Raw genomic sequence first — 19,427 nt, 5'->3', positions numbered from 1 at the left:
CAACCCCACATCTGACAGAGGGCCGATATCCAGAATATATAAAGAACTCAAGAAATTAGACATCAAAATGTCCAACAGTCCAATTAAGAAATGGGCTATAGAACTAAATAGGTAATTCTCAACAGAGGAAGCTCAAATGGCTGAAAGACATTTAAGGAATTGGTCAACATCCCTAATTATCAGGGAAATGCAAATCAAAACGACTCTGAGATACCACTTTACACCCATCAGAATGGCTAAGATCAAAAACACTGAAGACAGCTTATACTGGAGAGGATGTGGAGCAAGGGGAACTCTCCTTCACTGCTGGTGGGAATGCAAGCTTGTACAGCCACTTTGGAAATCAATATGGCGCTTCCGTAGAAAATTGGGAATCCATCTCCCCCAAGACCCAGCTGTACCACTCTTGGGCATATACCCAAGGAATGCTCAATCATACCACAAGGGCATTTGCTCAGCTATGTTCATATCAGCATTGTTTGTAATAGCCAGAACCTGGAAACAACCTAGATGCCCTTCAACTGAAGAATGGATAAATAAAATATGGTACATATACACAATGGAGTACTACTCAGCAGAGAAAAACAATGACATCATTAGGTTGGCAGGCAAATGGAAGGATCTAGAAAAAATCATCCTGGGTGAGGTAACCCAGACTCAGAAAGACAAACATGGTATGTACTCACTCATAAGAGGATACTACGTGTAAAACAAAGATGACTAGACTGCTACACAACTCCAGGGAGGCTACCTAGAAAACAGGACCCTAAGAAAGACACAGGAATCACCCTATGACAGAGAAATGGATGAGATCTACATGAACAACCTGGACGAGAGTGGGGGTAATGAAGGGCAAGGTTCGAGGGAAAGAGAGATTGGGGAGTGGGAGATCCCAGCTGGATCAAGAACAGAGAGGGAGAACAAGAAATAACAGACCATGATAAATGAAGACAACATGAGAATAGCAAGAAGCAAGGTGCCAGAGAGGTCCCCAGAAATCCACAAAGATACCTCCACTGTAGACTACTGGCAATGGTCAAGAGAAAGCCTGATCTAACCTACTGTGGTGATCAGATGGCAAAACACCCTAACTGTAGTGCTAGAACTCTCATCCAATAACTGATGGAAGTGGATGCAGAGATCCTCGGCCAGGCCCCACGTGGAGCTCCAGGAGTCCAACTGGTGAGAAAGAGGAGGGACTGTATGAGCGAGAATTGTTGAGACCAAGATTGCAAAAAGCACAGTATTGGTGAAATTATTAAGGCCACTCCACGTAGTCAAAAGGGAGGTTTATTTTGTGGGGTAACTTACAAATGAAGGGATAGGTTGTAGGGTCTAGCAAAGGTATGGCGCAGTCTGGCGGTGTTCTCTGGAGAACTCTGCTCAGTCCACCTCCTCCGTCCAGAATCCCCGAACCAAGTGAGCGCGCCCCTCCTCTCTATCTTGGGTCTTCCGCTTCCTCCTATGTCCCGCCTTGTGGGCGTGACCATTACCAAAGCCTCAATGGGGTTGGAACTTCCAGGCCAATGCTGGGATGGCTATCCACTACATCTCCCCCTTTTGTCTAAATAAGAAAGTTCTAACTTAATACAAGACTATATACAAAGAGATGGTTATAAAATATTGTCAAGGAGTAATGAGGGATAATGACCTCGAAAAGTTGGAATTACAATAAATGCAAACAATATCAAGTAAAAAAAAACACATAGTGAAATCCAGGGAAGTCTAGAGCATGGGTATGTGGCATGTTACAAAGATCATTCCAAAAGGTGTTCTATCCTAAAGAACCTGAGTCTAATACTTAATATATTCTATCTAAGATATTATATATGTATATATACTAAGTTGTAACTATAACTGCTAATCTTCAACCTCATCAAAGACCCGAGAAGGAATATAATAATACCTGAGAAATGGGAGAAGGATGCAAGCAACTTTTGGGAGTCTTGCAAGAGTAGACAGAGACAGATGGCAGCCTGGACAGTCACCTAATGTTTCTCAGCATCGTTGGTGCATTCAAATTGGCTACAGGCCTAGAGTATCTGACAGACCATTTTCAGAAGCAGGAATTCTGAAAGACCATCTTACCCTGTCTTGGCAAAGTATAGTGGTCACTTTCCTTGTGTCCCTCTTGTCCAGAAAGGACAGCATTTCTACTGTCAGTAGTTGAGGCAAGGGCAGTTCTTTGCCCAGTAGGCCATTTTGTGCCAAGAAGACAAACTTCGAAATGGAAATGTCTTAGAAGCCCAACATTCTCTCATGATCAAATTGGTGTTGCCAGGAGCATTTGTGTCTCACGTGAACAGAATTCTAAGTTATTTAAATGCCATATTCTCTAGGTCCATGAAGTGTTTGAAGATTACCTGTCCATCTGACCTATGTATTTATAAATCTGGATAACCTAACTAACATAATTATAGAGATGATAAGCATAGGTGACAATAACTCTGTAAGTCTTATCTACCTAAACAACCTAAGGACTAAGGCTTCCTATAAATAAAGCAACAGTCTGTAAGCAAATGTACAGTAAAAGGACAATGACTTTAAATTGTGACAATACACAAAATATCTTTAACAGAGGTAGGAATTTATAGTGCAATATGCAGTATGATAATAATCCTAAATATATATCAGTATACAGAATATCTTAAACAGAAGTAGAACATACATACAGTATAACATATATAAATTTACATTTATATCAATATACAAATATTTCAAGTAAGAGTAAAAATATGTGTACAATATAACAAACAGTTCTGTATTTGTATCAATATAAATTATCTACGAGTAGGAGAATAATAACAAACGTAATTCCCCTGTGACCACTCACATTACGAAGAATGCTACCCATACCAGTGCAAATTCCCGCGATCAACCGAGCACGCGCAACGGGTGGCCAACGATATGACGAAGAAACACCAACACGTAAGTAGTCAGAAAGTAGCAGGATATACAAACAGAAGCTAGTCTTTTAGAAGTCATAGAACATAACCAAACCAAATAGAAATAAAAACAAACACACACAAGCACATACGTATTAACATATATATAAATTACATTTATATCAATATACAATTATTTCAAGACCGAGGTAAGAGTAAAAGAAATAGGTACAACTGCTCATTGATAACAAAACAGTTCTGTTATTTGTGCAATCAATATAAATTTACTTAGGGTAGGAGGAATATCAAACGCAACAGTTATATATTGTATCAACCATAGAAAAGAATTTCATAAACAGTTTGCAAAAATTATCTAAGCTGCTTATCTTATTAAATTTGGTTTACTACATGTATATATGATAGTCCTCTCTACCCATTAATATTTTATACCTATCATTCCATTTCTTCTGGTTTCCCTTTTTTTTTTGAGGACATATTTCTTTCCTTACCAGGACGAGTAGTGAGTTTGTTTTTAACATGTTTCTTCCAACCCCCAACCCTAGAACCACTATCCAGAACCCTGGAGAAATATGAAACCTTAGCGGATAAGGGGCGCGTTTTTCGTTAGAAATTGCTCCTATTACGGGAGGCGATCAGGTCGGGGAGTATTGGGACTCTTAATCCCGGGATCTGGGTTGGCCCCACTTGGGCGCCAGACTTAATTGCGTTGGAACATTATTAAGGCCACTCCACGCGTAAGTCAAAAGGCGTAGGTTTATTTTTGTGGGGCTAACTTCACAAATGAGAGGGATAGGTTTGTAGGGTTAGTCTCCAAGGTCTATTGGCGCAGTCTGCGGGTTCTTCTGGAGGACGAACTCTGCTCAGTCCACCTCCTCCGTGCCAGAATCCCGAACAAGTGGACGCGCGCCTCCCTCCTCTATCTTGGCGCTTCCGCTGTCCTTCCTCACCGCTCGCCGTCCGTCGGGCAGGTGACCCCACATACACCAAAGCCTACCCGCCTCAATGAGGGGTTGGAACTTCCAGGCGAATGCCTTAAGGATGCTAGCTGCACTACAGCACAAGGGACAAATAGCCAAGAGCTGAGATGGAAATGCGACGGGATGAACTAATGAACCAGGAAAAGCTGATGGAGTCCCGCGGCCTGATAGGTGTGGCGTGATGACGGATACACCGTACTGTATGATATCCTGGGCGAACCGAGTTAAGCTGATATTGGAAAGACATTGATACATTTAAGTAGTCTTGTGATTAGGCCCTATATGCTATAGTCTTCACCTCGTACTTGGGTGTGAGTTTCTATGTACACCAGGCAAGAGTGGCACGTTGGAGCTGGACAAAGCACGACGAACACTCTTAGAGTGAATAGTCTCTAGAGTGTAGCTTGAGTAGAACTTCGAGTGGTGGTTGTTGTGTGAAAAATTTGGCGGTTTGTCAATATGTTGTGCTCTCTCGATGGCAGAAAAGAACAAGAACAAGGTACCCTGGGGAACGAGCGTGTGAGCTATACAAGCACCCCGTCTGTGATGAGAAGTGTAAATTAAGGGTGTTGTGAAAGCGCTCTGTATGGGCTTGTACCCACACTGGAGATCTCTTGGCAAGGCACACTTGTAGATTTTACCAGGATTGAGCTGATCCCCAGGGATGAAAGAGGCACAATGTACTCTGTGTGATTGCGCTCAAACTGCACAAGAGGTGTAAATGCAGATGTGGGTATGAGTTGAATGTTGGTGCTAGTAAGTAGTAGATCTTTCAGTTGCATGGAAAAGAACTTACTGAAGAGAAAACCTATGAATGTAATCGATAATGTGTTTGGTGTAACAGGCCGTCTTGCTTTGCCATCTAGCATATCTCCTCTCCACGAAGCCACTAGAAAAGCAGACTACCCTCCAACTCTGGAGTGAAACCATGCAATGCGGCTAATTGGGTGGTCTATGACGACCCTGTTGCTGTTGCGAAATGTCTTCAATATGAAAAGAACACTAAGTGAGGAGAAACAGGAGTGAATGAGGTGAGATGGGTGAAATGGGGGGAATACAGACAGACTGCCCAAAAGAGGAAAATCGATGAGCTATGACTATTACCGAAGGAGGCTTCTCAACACTGTGTTAGTAGAGTACTAATGACGAGCTCAAATAGCGAAATGAATCAAATAAAGTTCAAAAATGGAGTTAATCTCGCCGGGGAATGAGGCCTAAGGGCGGTAAGGAAACGGTGAGCGAGCAATTAATAGGTGAGCAGGGACGAAAATGAAAGAGAAGCCGATAAAGACGAGAGTTACTTGGAGGAATAGACGCGAGTGAGAGAAGTATGGACATTTGTACCTAGAAATGATTAGGAATCTTTTAAGTGTGTTGTGAAGTGAGAGAGTATAACACCTGAGCCGATGATCACCTTGTACGGGTCACGATTGCGCATGGAACCACACCAGAAAACACTCACTCAGTTTGGCTTTTTTGAGTAGCACAGCCTTTACCAAAGTCAACCTCACAGCGACTATAGGCCAGCAAAAGCCAAGGTAGAGGCTGGTCAGGCAAGGTTACGTAGCTTGTGGGATCTCCTGAGTGTGAGTTCACACAAATATCGTAGTTGAACGTTCGATAGGACAAGCAAGTTTGTATAGACACCAGCAACTTATAAATTCTCGAATAATCACAACCAATCAAAAATGAAGGACCATGCGGCACGCTGTTCGGTACAGACACCATTTGCACCGTCGGGCAGTGAGGCTTTATGAAACGAGGTGATTCGGGCATAAGTACAGATGTGTCTATGGATTATAGCATTACTCGTAATGTCATGTGACTGGCTGCGATGCATTTACACGAGGTTAGGAATGCATGCCTGCTGGAGCCTTACCTTAAGAAGAGAGCGCCCAAGGACCATTTAAGAGGCATAGTCATAGCTCGGTCCTCGCTGGTCGGGAGGAGCAAAGACAGAAGCAACCATTAGGAAATAGAGGTTAGCGTTCTCAGAGCTCGTCAGCTATTGCTCTGACCCCTCCCTTGGGGCTGGGTTTAAAGAGAGGACTTCCTGCAATATGTTCGGCTGTCGGATATGTGGTTGGCCTAGGCAGTCATTTTAACTTAATGGTCAAAATAACCTCAATATCACTACTAACAAATAAATATGGCACGAGCTGTTTCCCAAATTGATCCATGGTTCGACGGAGCGATCAAACGAGTAAGTTCTTCCAGCCTCATCAATAAATCTCGAAATCGATATACAAATAAGAATTACTATGACGGAATAAATGTGCTCTTTTAAACTAGCTTCTCGCTAAGAAGATAATTGTTGCTCTCTACAATTTAGTGGTCGCTTGAATAACTAATAGTATCAAATAGATTTACAAAAGTTAAATTATAACATGATAAACAAAATAAAATCCTTTATAAAAAAACAAGTGTTCCTTTTATAAGGATTTAGGCTCTTACACCGATGGTCGCTGCCTACTCAACCGTGAAATATGGCGACCAAATACAACGGCCTTTACATTTTTAGCGCAAATGATAGAAGAGCTAACACTTGTGGTTACGGAGGCAGCAAAGAGGCAAGAACTTCCGCTTTCGTCAGCCAGTACTACTCTCGATGTGAATATAGAGAAAATATGAGCTGAGTGATGGAACAAGTAATGGATATTCTATTTTGGCCATAAAGAACAGACAAAAGTCGCTCATACACCTAGTACATAAGGATTTTCATGTGCGCGTTCCCAAGGCCTCTGGCTCATTCTCCAATTTCCCTTCTCACTACACTATCCTCAGGCCTATATATTGAGCTTCCTCGCGCTCTCCCCAATGCCAGACCCTAAATGCATTAATCCTCCTCTATGAATCTAATAATTATTGACCCATGGAAATCTTTTTTCTAACTGATAGATAGGCATTTAAGGCACTAAGAGGGTGAGCTACTCTTGAGGAAATCTACACTGCAGTGATGCTGCACTTTGTTAAAACCTCGGGAGTCTGGTAGGAACGCTCCTCTTAGCATTGGTGGCTTCTTAGGACTAATTAGTAGAAAACACTACATCGTTTAATACAGATGATAACCCTTCGACTTACTTAAACATAGAAGATGGAAGTATGATATTAAGGCGTCTTAATTGGCTCACCAGTTTGAGCTTCTAGGCTTCAGCACCGAAGTACTCAAGAGTATTTTATCCACCCACTAGAAACAGAATTGGACATCAGAAAAACGATTGAATTGTGCTAATAGATTAAATAAAAATTCACGTTTCTTTTCTACCTTTTTTTCCCAAGTGCAATTCTTGTTACGCGAAAGAACTGAAACAATTTTGGTGAGCTTAGGTCTTAAAGCAGGCACGCATATTTGAATGAATATTACATGCTACAATTACAGGCGCGCATAACCACTTCGTTGGCTACCAAAAATAAATTGTCCAGTTATGGCGTATGATGCAACCAGAGAAGAGTTTCATAGTCACTAACTGGTTATGACGTTGTTACTAAATTCAACATACGGGAGAATACTTATAGGGTATATTGCAATCAGGGTCTAGCCTTAAAACGCGTAGCTGCATTGACGCCCTAGCAGATATTAGAATCACCACCCCATGTCCGGTTCCACGGTTCCCTAGGCTTTCTTCTGCCTCAAAGGCCTCCAAACCGCTGCTGCGGCGAATAGACACACGCGACAGTCATCGGTTATTAGGTATTTAGAATTCTTGAACCACCCAGGATCATCTAACAAAAATTAAATCTCAAACTGATATTCAGGTTATGATATATCTAGTTTTACGATACACTTCATATAGACGGCAAAAATTGACTGACTCTTTTAAAACACATGGGATTAAAACTTAAATGTCTAGATTTTCGTACAATAATATAGAATGTTAATTCTACATATAAAGTTGTGAAAGTTATCCTAAATTTAAACAAAATAGATAAATTTCTAGCAGCTAGGGCTAATATGTAGCGTTCCACAAGAGAGCTGCAAACTAGGTCAAAAACTAAGAGGCCTCTGGTATCAGTGTACATAGACTTTGTCTATCGTTGCGTATTTTTGCCACTACTCATATTTTCTTTGGAACCACTTAGGGTTCTAATTTAGTATAGCTGCCAAATTTCCACCTATACAAATGAAAGTTTTTTAAAAACACAAAATCTGAACCCCCAGAGCTTAACTTAGAGCGATATACAGTAAGAGGATAATTAAAAATGTAAGCTTCCTACCTTTTAGAAATACTGATCAATTTTCGCTAGCTGATTCAATATTGTACAATAAAAACATATGTGGCTGCGACAAAGCCCATGGGACAACGAAAGATGATCACTTCAACACATGAAAAGATAAAAATTCAACTTCTTTAAAGCCACCTTGTTTAAGTGCTAATTGAAAATCTAGTTAAACTATTTAAGGACTCTCTTAGTTTTTATTTCTCTGCTCCTGTATGATTGATAATTATTTCTTGTAACAGCAATCCGAGGCTTAAGAGCAAACTCTCTAAGTGAGCCTTGGGCTGTTTTTCTAATTTACCCTTGCGATTCGAACTGGTGAGTTGATACGTAGGTGGTGCTTGTGCGGGTACATGTCTTAGCTCTTAGCTCGGGTGGGAACAATACGTGATGGTCGCGTGTTCGTCGGTCTGCTTTTACACGGCCTGGACCAATGCACGTGAGTCACACTCAGAGGGGGGACAAGCGCGAGAACCACATATTACTTTGCCAAGACAGGGGGTTACAGTCTAGCTCTGCAGGGGGAGGATAAAAACAGGGGACTTTACCTCGGCTCACAGGTTCGGGTAGTTCTATCCAGTCTTAGCTCTGCAGGAATATATCAAACAGGGCATTACCCAAGACGCACAAGTGTCTGAGAGAATTGCGTACAGTCCTAGTGCTCTTTTCAGTGAGTAAACAGGCCTTTACTGACCGACTCACAGATTCTAAATGGTCGTGTCAGGTTACACATTCTAAGCCTCTCTATTAGGAGGGGAAACCAGGCGCTGTACCTTAATCCCAATCGACTCAGTTCTAGAGGATGAATGCACCAGCGATTTGGGCCTGAGGGAACACATGGGTAAGGGGTGCACGCGTAACAGTCTTAGCTCTTACAGGGAAACAGGGCTTACCCGGCTCATGACCAAGTTTCGCTTGAGCGGTGTCACTTAGCTCTGTGGCTCTTGCAGGGAAGAGGAAAGGAGCTGGCGAGGTCTGAGTCTTGATGGCTGGCAGCGAAGTTCTCACATCCACAGCATAACTACAACTTCACAGATCATCGAAGCAGTGAACTGACCACACTCATGTATACATTTCTTGATCAGCTTGCTTCACCCTCAAACTCAGGCAGATAGAGTGAAGAATCGCCCTCTTCCCCGGGTAAACATGAAACAGCTTCACCCTGTCCTAACTCTTCTCTCAATTAATGTGTAAATTCTTAAGAAAAAGTGAAATTGTTCTCCCTTTTTCCCATAAGTCTTATATTATTAGTGGGCCCAAAATCTAATATCATAGAAGGAGTGATCATCCTCCTCAGCTACGCGTTTAAATAACAGGTGAGTGAATCTACCTCTTTTTTTCGATACCTCCTAGCCAATGAGGTGGTGCGCTCACACGGATATATATTACATCCTCTTAGGTCTACTTGTAATGAGGGTATGGAGACTATTCAAAGTTGTAAGTGACAAGCGATACACAGCTCACCTCAGTGTCAATGTCAATTTCTAGTGCCTGTAAGGGTAATATTAGTATTTTTCTCCAAAAACGCTTAACAATGTAGCTCAAGCAGGGCATAGCACTAATACATGGCACTATCTCCATCAGTATAGACTAACAGCAATTACGATACAGATGCTAGTAAATGAGGGGTCATGAGCTAGAGTAACAGTATCAACTTTACCTGACATAACATTACCACGAAACAAAGAGTCTACTATGACTTTTTCACCGTCCCAGCCCACCCAGCAGATAGAACAAGACACCTTGCTTTATAAGAAACGATCATCCATCCTTCTAGCCCCCCTGCGAAACCGATCTACAATCACTTAAGTTTCGGTGGGGATTTCTTTAGTGTAGCACCGCCTAGTAATGAAACTCCAAGGTCTGGGTACTTACAAGTCTGTTCCACTACCCCGAGCACTCCATCAACAAACACATTAACAGTAAACAGTGACAATCTTTTTCTATCAGTATCCAAAATAAAGTGAAAGATTTAAATATCAGAGGGTTTGCCAGAATGAAAATCGGCCTAAGACGGACCAAGAAGGTTTGTTACTTCATTGGTAATTAGACGAATATTTTTGAGCCATAAGACGACTTGCCGTTAGGAGGTGGAAAGTTAATAAATTTAGAGTTCATCTAATTTAAGCTAAAGCTTATGTACACAGAATCGATCTGAATTCATTGTCCAAATACCAAACACAGTAGTGATCCACAATAAGGGACCGCTATTAAAACCTTAGATATGGTGTGACTTCACGTGGTTGAGATTGAATTGGTGCCTCGCCAAAGATACTATAAAGGTCTGGCGTCCTGTGGGCCATACTTCACCATATTATGACCTTTAACTCCAATAAACTGTAGTCTCTCATGCCTACTGTAACCTCCCGATATATAGAAGCATAAGAGAAATTCACAACTCCTCATAAAAACTGTTCTAGCCTCGTATCCTGCGCTCAGACTAATGTATGCTAGGGTGTAAGCTTGCAATATTCCGCACACTCATAAAAACACAAACAAATAGTCTTTTGTTTTGACATAAGTAGATTTATTAAAGTAGAACTCCCAGTAATACAGAAAAGTGAGTGGTGAGAAGACTTGAGGTGTCTGAGTGGTGAAGATGTAATTTCAATAGGTAACCCATACACGCACGCTCCGAGAGATGAGGCTGCCACTCTTCGAGCTGCACCGGCTGCAATATCACGTGGAACCCACTATGCCTACAATCACAGCACTTTGGAGGCTAAGAGAGGAGGATCAGAAATTCAAGACTAGCATGGGCTATGTAACCAGAACATATTCCCAAAAGTACAATGAACAATTTTTATTTTTTTAAAAAAGATGAAGACCCTCTAGTAGGTCAGTCACACACCACAGCAGGACTCACACCCAAGAGTAGCTGGACAACACAAATCAGACTCTACTTGTGAGTTTAAAGAGACAAAGAACATGAGATTAGCAGATAGGAAAGTGGAGGTGGAGAAGAGCTGGGAAAGGGGTGAATTTGATCAAATCCATTGTATGAAGTACTCAATTAGTAAAATATATTATTTTTAAAACGTTGAGATGTGCCAATCTGGTGAAAGTTAAGAGATAATGGAGAAGATATGAAGAACAACAAACAAAAACTTATGCACACAAATCTAAAGCTTCTCTTTAAAAAGTACTTTCATGGCCTGGAGGCTTAACTGTTAACAGCAGTGACTATTTTTCCAGGGACCCTCATTTACTTCCCAGAACCTACGTGACTACTAACAACCATCTGTACCTGGAGGTTCTGGAGGATCTGACCCCTCCTGTGGCCTCTTCAGGCACTGCACACACATACATGCAGGCAAAATACCAACATACATAAGAAAGTAATTAGGCCGGGTGGTGGTGGTGCACACCTTTAATCCCAGCACTCAAGAGGAAGAGCCAGGCGTATCTCTGTGAGTTCCAGGACAGCCTGATCTACACAGCGAGATCCAGGACAGGCGCAAAGCTACACAGAGAAACCCTGCCTCAAAAAAACCAAAGGAAAAAAAAAGTAATAGTTAATTAAAAATTAATTGGGTTTAAAAAAAAAAAAAAACCCTTCAAGGAGCTGGAGATGGCTAAGAAGGAAGAGCACTTGCTGTTCTTGCAGAGGATGGAGACTGGTTCAGAAAACTCACATACAGACTCAACACCCTCTTCTGGCCTCTGCACCAGATATACAAATGGTACATACGTATGTACATACATACATATACACATACATACATACACACACATATAGGTAAGCACTCACACCCACAAAATAAAAAATAAATCTTTAACAATAGAAGCCTTTTTTTTTCAGTATGTGACATACAACTGCAATCAAGGTAATAAATGCCATTATCTATATGCTTAAAAATAAGTATCTGTAATCATTCTATTCACCAAAACCCTGTAATAATTTTACTGAAGTCTTCTACTGCTAAAAGCAATCAAGTTCGTGACTGTTTGGATGTGTTAGAACTGACTGTTTAAACTCATTTGTGCCGGCCGACTTCGCTGTTTCATCAGTCACCACCAGCACCACTTTCTATCTCCTGTTTCTTTGTTTCATTTGCCAAAGCCAGCACACTGGTTGTTTCACTACAAGATCAGCATCAGCCTCTCCTAACAAAAGCAAGCTCCAAAAAGGCAGAGATGCTTGTTATATAAAGTTATTATCATTGGCCTATCAACGTTGAAAATAGTGAGTAAAGAGTTATCATTTAAAATTATATGATTTTTAACAGTTGTCTGGTGTAACAAAGGATAGTCATTTCAAGCAAACCAAGAGAACACATTCACTTCAAAAGACTTGAAAACTGTTGTTTTTGTTAACATAGTTCCAGAGCGATGGTAAAGTATGGCTTGTCCTCTCTAAAATTCATGCTCGGGTTTAGCTTCCACTGCATTAAGAGGGTAGAAACTTAATTGATGTTTCAGGATATTGCCATTGGGATGTGATTACAATTAGACATGGCATCACAGTAGGGCTCCTATATTAAATCAAGCAAAGAAATGAGAGAATGCACGCATTCACACATACACACACACACACACACACACACACACACACACACACACCTCTTGCCATATGATTACCTGAAATATTTCAACCACTGCCAGCAAAGTTATCACTAGATGAGGCCCATCAACCTTGGACCAAGACTGTGAACCACAAAACCCATTTCTCACAATTACACAATCTGTGGTACCATATTATTAGCAATGGAAAAGATAATAAAACAAGTGGTATAGAAAGAGTGAAAGGTAGTTTACATTTTGGGGTTTTTTTTTCTACAAAGGTGCTCAGAGACAAGTTGAATTAACTAATGCGAACTGGAGAAATGGGATTATCTCAATATAGTACCCACTAGGCCTCTTGAAGGACAAAAACAGCAAAGAAGAATCTCAGTGAGAAAACTTTAAAGGAAACTCAAATCTCTGCTATTACATGTTCAATGCTTAAACCTCCTTAGAACCTGTCTTTCCAATTGCATGTCATATTTTCATTCAAACACGTAAGAACTTCTAATAAATACATCCAAGTATTTTCACCTTCCATTTTCTTCTATGAATGGCTTGAAGACAACTTCTTTCAGACTTTACAGAATTTATCAGAAATAAAAATTCTGAGTTCAGAATCATGGATCATACAATAATCTCAGCATTTGGGAGACTGAAACAGGACAGTAGGAAGTTCAAGGCTATTTTAGATAGACAGGTCATCTTCAAACCCTTCAGAGTTCTACAGAATATGGCATTTAAAATGTTTTAATAACTTAAGAATTTTTCTTTTTTGCTATGACTATGAGACATGACGGCTCCTGGCAGTACCAATCTACTTCAGAGAAAATATGGGCATTGAAGAAACTGCATATGGAGCTAACTTTCATTGTGGCAAAAGTTAGCCACTGGACAACAAAGTATCCTCGAATCAACTGCTGACAAACAGGACAGACAGGACATGAAACCAAGGACTACCAATTCTTGCCAAAACAAGTGTGGTTGTGGCTTTAACAAGAGGCATCTTCTGAAGCCAGGACAATATGGCACCATCCCTGACGTGAGTGACCTTTGCAATCTGTAAAAGGTACCGTGCCCTTTTCTTCGAAGGCAGCTGAACAGGGAGTGAGCCAATGGCTTCTGATGTGCAATGGAACAGCAGATGAAACAGTTATTCTTGAAGAATAACTAAGCTCACCTCTCTCAATAGTAGACTGGCGTTTAATAGAGAGTTGTGGAGAAAACAGGATGCCAAGATGAAGCCACATATACACAGCCAAGAAAAATGGACAGCTGAATTGAAAAGACATCAATAATTTCCAGAATTTAAAATCCTGAATCATGACATGACACTAATGGAATTCAGGTGTTTCTGGTACATGGACTGCTCTCACCAAATGTGAGGTCAAACTGTTGACCCTGTATACATCCTAGTTCACAAAAGAGTCTGTCAGATACACTAAGCCTGTAGGCTGAAGATGATGCCCCAACACTGCGGAGAAACCTCAGGTGACTGTCCAGGCAGCTGGCTGTTTCTGTCAACTCACTTTTTTTTTTTTTTTTTTTGGAAGCTGCTTGCATGCACTTCTTGTTTTTATTTTTTATTAGGTAGTATTATTTCCTTCTTGGGTCTCTGAGGGAGTTGAAGATCAGTTAGTTATAGTTATAATTATCTTTGTTAAGGATTTCAGAAAAACTCACTAAGAGCTGTAAGTGTATAAATTTGAAAGACGTTATAAGACAGTTCTGTTAGCTATATAAGTTAGGATAAAAAGCGAATCAGGTACATTCTGGACTTACCAAAATAGGATAGATAATGGAATTATTTTCTCTGAATTTGTCAAATACAAATGGACTAGACATTGTTTAGGTATTTATTGTTTGTATATATGGTATATATAGTTATTGTACTTTTGTATATAGTTTTTCTTATATTAGTTATAACTTTTTCCTTTTTTTCTTTTTCTTAAAATAGAAAAGGGGAAATATAGTGATATTTTATTTGTATTGAAATGTGATTTTATTTGTATGTCAATAAAGTTGCCTTGAGGTCAGAGCAAGCCAGAGCAGAAGCCGAGCAGTAGTGGGGCACGCCTTTAATCCCAGCACTTGGGAGGCAGAGCTAGGCGGATCTCTGTGTGTTCAAGGACACAGCCAGCATGGCAGACACACGCCTTTAATCTCAATACCAACCATAGAAGACCTGGAGGTCTGTACAAACAGGCAGTGACGAGGAGGTCATGTGGCTGGGTTTACAACCAATGAGAGAGGAAAACAGAAAGTTTTTAAATAGACAGGACGCAGAGAAGTGGGTCTCTTGCGGAGAGGAAGAACCGCAGAAGCAGTGAAGGGTAAGGTTTTCCGCTCTTGCTCTGACCTCGTGGTTTTTAACTCTGCAATCGGTTCTGTGTTTCTTATTTAACAAGCCGGATATATCTACACTTGAGCTACCAAGTAAGACTATGTTTCAAAGAACTACCAAGCAAGCAAGTAAAGGTTCTGAAATTTCACTACTCAATAATGGGCTCCAAATACACACTTTTACCAACAATCATAGGGTTTTTGTTTGTTTGTTTGTTTGTTTGTTTGTTTGTTTTTGAGGCTGAATCTCACTATGTAGACCTGTAGACCTGAACAATATGGAATTCACTGTATACTAGGCTGGCCTGGAACTCATAGATCTCATGCTGATATTAAAGGCATGTACCACCATACCTAGCCATTCTCAAGTAAACTCAAGTATCCCAACACTCTTTCCAAGCTCAATACAAGTCACCTACTCTATGACTCTCCCAGTTTAGACTCAATTCACTGATCTGTACACTTCAAGTATACTGTGATATTTCTCTCTCATAACATGTACCACATTATCTCTACCCAGCACTACCCCTCACCAACTCTGACTATAGCGAAGCTTTCCTTCTCCCCACAGCTAACAGTGGCAAATAATTATAAACTGCTACGTAGACTACAAAAGCCAGGAAACACCTACAACTCAAAATGCTAGCTCTAATCGACTGTTCTCCCACAAATCAGCATGAATGCAAGACTTCCATCACAACGGAAAGTAAAACAGAATTAGTATACCTTTAGTAAATTTTCTGTGGAATATGTTCACAAACTGAAAGCAAAATAATTTAGATAGCTAGGTATTTTCAGTCTACATCACAAGCTTATTGTCATTCGATTACAATTTAAGAACCTGATACACACAGCACACCCCTAAAGTTTGGGGCTACATACCTATCAAAGAATGAGAGGGCAGAATAAATTTATAACCAATTAAACAACTATATAACCAAAATGTCCATTCTGGAGTAGCATTTATAAGACAGTAGTGAAATATTTGGCTAAATATAAGGACAAAGATGTTAAGACTACCCACATGATGTATAAAAATACAAAAAAGAGAAAGAGTTGTTTTTTTGTTTTTAAAGGAACTAATGGGCCAAGGAAACCAAATTAAATCTTAGTCAGAAATATGTGTAGATACAGAGATCCACAGCCAAGTACCAGGATGAGCTCCAAGAGTCCAATCAAAGAAAAGGAAGAGGGATTCTATGAGCAAGGGGCATCAAGATCATGTTGGGGAAACCTACAGAGACAACCAAACCAAGCCAGTGGGAACTCATGAACTTTAGACCAACAGCTGTGGAGCCTGCATGGGAATGGACTAGGCCCTCTGTATAAGCAAGACAGTTGTGTAGTTTGGTCTACTTAAGAGGCTCCTGCAAGTGGGATAGGGATCTGCCCTGGTGCATGAGCTGGCTGCATAGCCCATTAGCTATGGTGGGACTTGGACCTGCCTCAGATGAATGTACTGGGCTTTGCTGACTCCCCATGGAAGCTTCCCTTTTTCACAAGAGGGAATGGGGGGTGGGTTGGGGAGGAGGCTGAAGTGTGGAGGGAGCGGGAGGAAGGAAGAGAGGGGGAGCTGTGGTTGGTAGGTAAAATGAATAAAAAAATTCTTAATAAAGAAAAAGATAAAAAGTATTTGAATGTAAAAGACAATAATGAAATAACATTTTTGCAATAAAAAAAGAAATATGTATATATCCTGAAACAAAGTTCTAAGTCACTGAATATAAGAATCAGAAGATGACTCAAAGACCAATTCTACTTTTGTCAGGAATCTAGAACTTCTTACAGAGCTGAGTAATTTTACCAAAATCATGTGACTAGTGGGAAGAATCTGGACTTCAGAGTTCATGTATGGTGCTCACTGTATAGTTTGCAATTTAAAAGAAACTGCTAATTCAACTAAGCTGCATCCTAAATTCAGCCCATCCTCACAAAATTCAATTCTTAGACTAAGCACTGACTGCAATTACATACCCAAACATGACCAGTTTCAAGGCTGTGAACAACTACAGTCAAGTAACACAAAAATAAGATCAATGTCACAGTAGAGACAGTTATCTACATGGTGACTGTGAAAATCACCATGAGATTAGCTGGAAATATTACTTCTTTGGAGCTGCCAGAATGGTTTTACAGATCTCAGAATGAAGAGAAGACATTCTAATCCAGCTTCTCTGTGACTATAGTGTATTGAGAAGTGTTATTGATATTCTATCATTACTTTTCAAGAGGCCAAGTTCATTAGATGTCATCTCAAGTATACCACTGCCCATTTCTAGACTCCACATTCTTTCTTCTGTAAGATCTGAAGGGGTGGGAGGTTGACTAGATTTTGATTCCTTCTAGTTCTACTGCTCCCTCCCTAAGCTTAATTATGCCAAATGAAAACAGAGCTCTCTTGAGGAACGCAAGCCATACTATGCCAACGTCCAAACACTAAAAAATCAATAAGTAAAAGAAACATAAGTCACCTGGCAGAGTGCAACTGGAACCAGATGAGTTTGAAAGTTTTAATTCTCAAGTTCAAAAGTCCTTCTAAAATCAGAACAGACAACAGCTTAAACTGGCAATATTTGACCCTGAAAAACAGGCATGGCCAAATTGGGAGTGGTGGCATTTGCCTTTGATCCCAACACCTGAGAAGCAGTAGCAGACAGATCTCTGAACTGGAGGACAGCCTGGTGTAGGACAGCCTGGTGTACATAAAAAGAAGATGATATAGACCATTGAAGCAGGAACCAAAGAGAGAAGTGCCTGCAGATGAGGGTTTGAAATCTTTCATATGGTAAACTGTCTGTTCAACTTTACCAGAACCCTGTAATCTTGGAAACATCAAGTCTGTTTTTAAAATACTGCAATCACCATCCCCTACACAACCACTTCCCCTCCTCTCATTTTTCCATAAAGCAAAACCTAGACCTTTCAAAATCCCATTGTTTATTTCCTAAGTTAACTTCTGAGCTGTGTGATCAATCACCGTCCACTCTTTCTTAACTACAGTGGATTAAGATTTTCTTTCTACATGTCCCTTAACTGTATCCTACTTTCAGCCTAAAACAGCATAGGAACTCTCGGGATGACTGACCTCACATTAAAACACCCTCTGCTTATTGCCCACCAGACTCCTCTCCATCCTACCCGCCCATACCAGGCTCTTTCTACATTTACTCCTCTATGAAATCCTCTTCACTTAATCTTTGGAACACTTGCAAATATTACGACTGAGGCTATTCTCCCTACTGCAACTGATCTCTTCTCAACACAGTATCTTCACAAATTTTCCTTTCGGGTTCAATCTGTTGATACTCAACTTGGACCTTTTTTTTAAGTGACATCATTTCCAGTTCTGAAATAGTTGAGTTTTAAGAGAAACCAATTTTATCTTAAGTGCCTAGCGTTGCTAGCCTCTAAGAAAGACATGGGCAGTGTTCAAAAGGTACTTCTATACCCTTCAATTCTTGGCCACAAGCCCGGGGCGGGGAAAGGTGACGGGGCCACCTGAGCAAGGTCATCTGGGGGCCACCTGGTGCCAGGGCCACAAGCCATGCAGGCTACTTAGTGCACCCCGACGGACCCGCCCCTCCCGCGACCGCCCGGGTCCCTGGGCAGACCGGAATCCCTGCGGCGGCCGTGCGCACTCTGGGCAGGAGGGTCCTGCCAGCAGTTCACCCCACCGTTCCTGCAGGCTCCATTCAGAGCAGGTGCACCAGCCGGCTCCTTCCCCAGACTGACCTCCCCGCCCTCTGCTGAAGGTTGTCACTCTGGTCCTCACAGAAGGACTCACCATAACGCCACAAACAGGTCGTGAGACGGACACGCTAGAGTCGCCCACAGCGTCCCGACTCTCCCCTCCAGGTTCTGCAGGTCGGATCTCTCCAAACCGCGAGGGAAAAGGTCTTCCGGCTCTACCGGAAGTCCTGCCCGCGCGGGACAGGAAGTCCCTCCCTCTCCTGACCGCCAGCGACCCGACGCCACGCAGAGACGAGGAGACGCAAGGCGTCCTCCGAAGCTACTTCCGTGGGTGCGAGGCTAGGGCGGGGGGCGGGGCTGACCTTGGGAGCGCAGGGGCGCAGGCGCACAGGTAGGTGGGCGGGGCGGGGCGCCGCGCCCGCGGGGTTCCGAGGTAGGCTGGGCGCTGGCGGCGGGGGAGCTGGGGATCCCGACGGCCTCGGTGGCAGCGGTCGGCCTCGTACCCTGTCGGTTTGCAGAGGACGAAGAGCGTCCTAGGCTGTATTCCTGCTGAGAGATCTCAGAAATTGTCTAGCTCCGCCAGCGCCCTTTCTGTGTTTCGGTTTTCCTCACGCGGTACCTTGGAATCTTGGTTAAAACCCCACGTCCTGCCAAAGCACCAGCCTCTCCCAGGTCCATGGAATTTGACCTTTAGAAGTTCTTTGCGCTCCGCGGATGCCAGCTGAAGCCAGTGGATATCTACCAAGAACAGGAACCAAGAAGAAAATTCAATGTGGACACATCCTACCTA

The 19,427-nt window shown here is 41.8% G+C and overlaps 1 protein-coding gene across 6 annotated transcripts in view; it reads right to left on the bottom strand.

Annotated features, from left to right (window-relative positions):
* Tmem161b (transmembrane protein 161B) overlaps positions 1 to 18,879 on the bottom strand; it is a 95,833-nt gene extending 76,954 nt beyond the window's left edge. For all 6 annotated transcript variants that reach the window (XM_036207081.1, XM_036207085.1, XM_036207082.1 and 3 more), the window contains exon 1: positions 18,732 to 18,879. In XM_036207081.1, the coding sequence (XP_036062974.1) occupies positions 18,732 to 18,734 (3 nt within the window). In that variant the 5' untranslated portion in view covers positions 18,735 to 18,879. The remainder of the gene's footprint in view (positions 1 to 18,731) is intronic.
* Positions 18,880 to 19,427: the final 548 nt, after the last annotated feature.

This window comes from Onychomys torridus, chromosome 15 (genome assembly GCF_903995425.1).
Source record: "Onychomys torridus chromosome 15, mOncTor1.1, whole genome shotgun sequence".
Lineage (NCBI taxonomy): Eukaryota > Metazoa > Chordata > Mammalia > Rodentia > Cricetidae > Onychomys > Onychomys torridus.
Note: the sequence above shows the minus strand (reverse complement) of the source record. Positions and strands in the feature narration are given on the sequence as shown.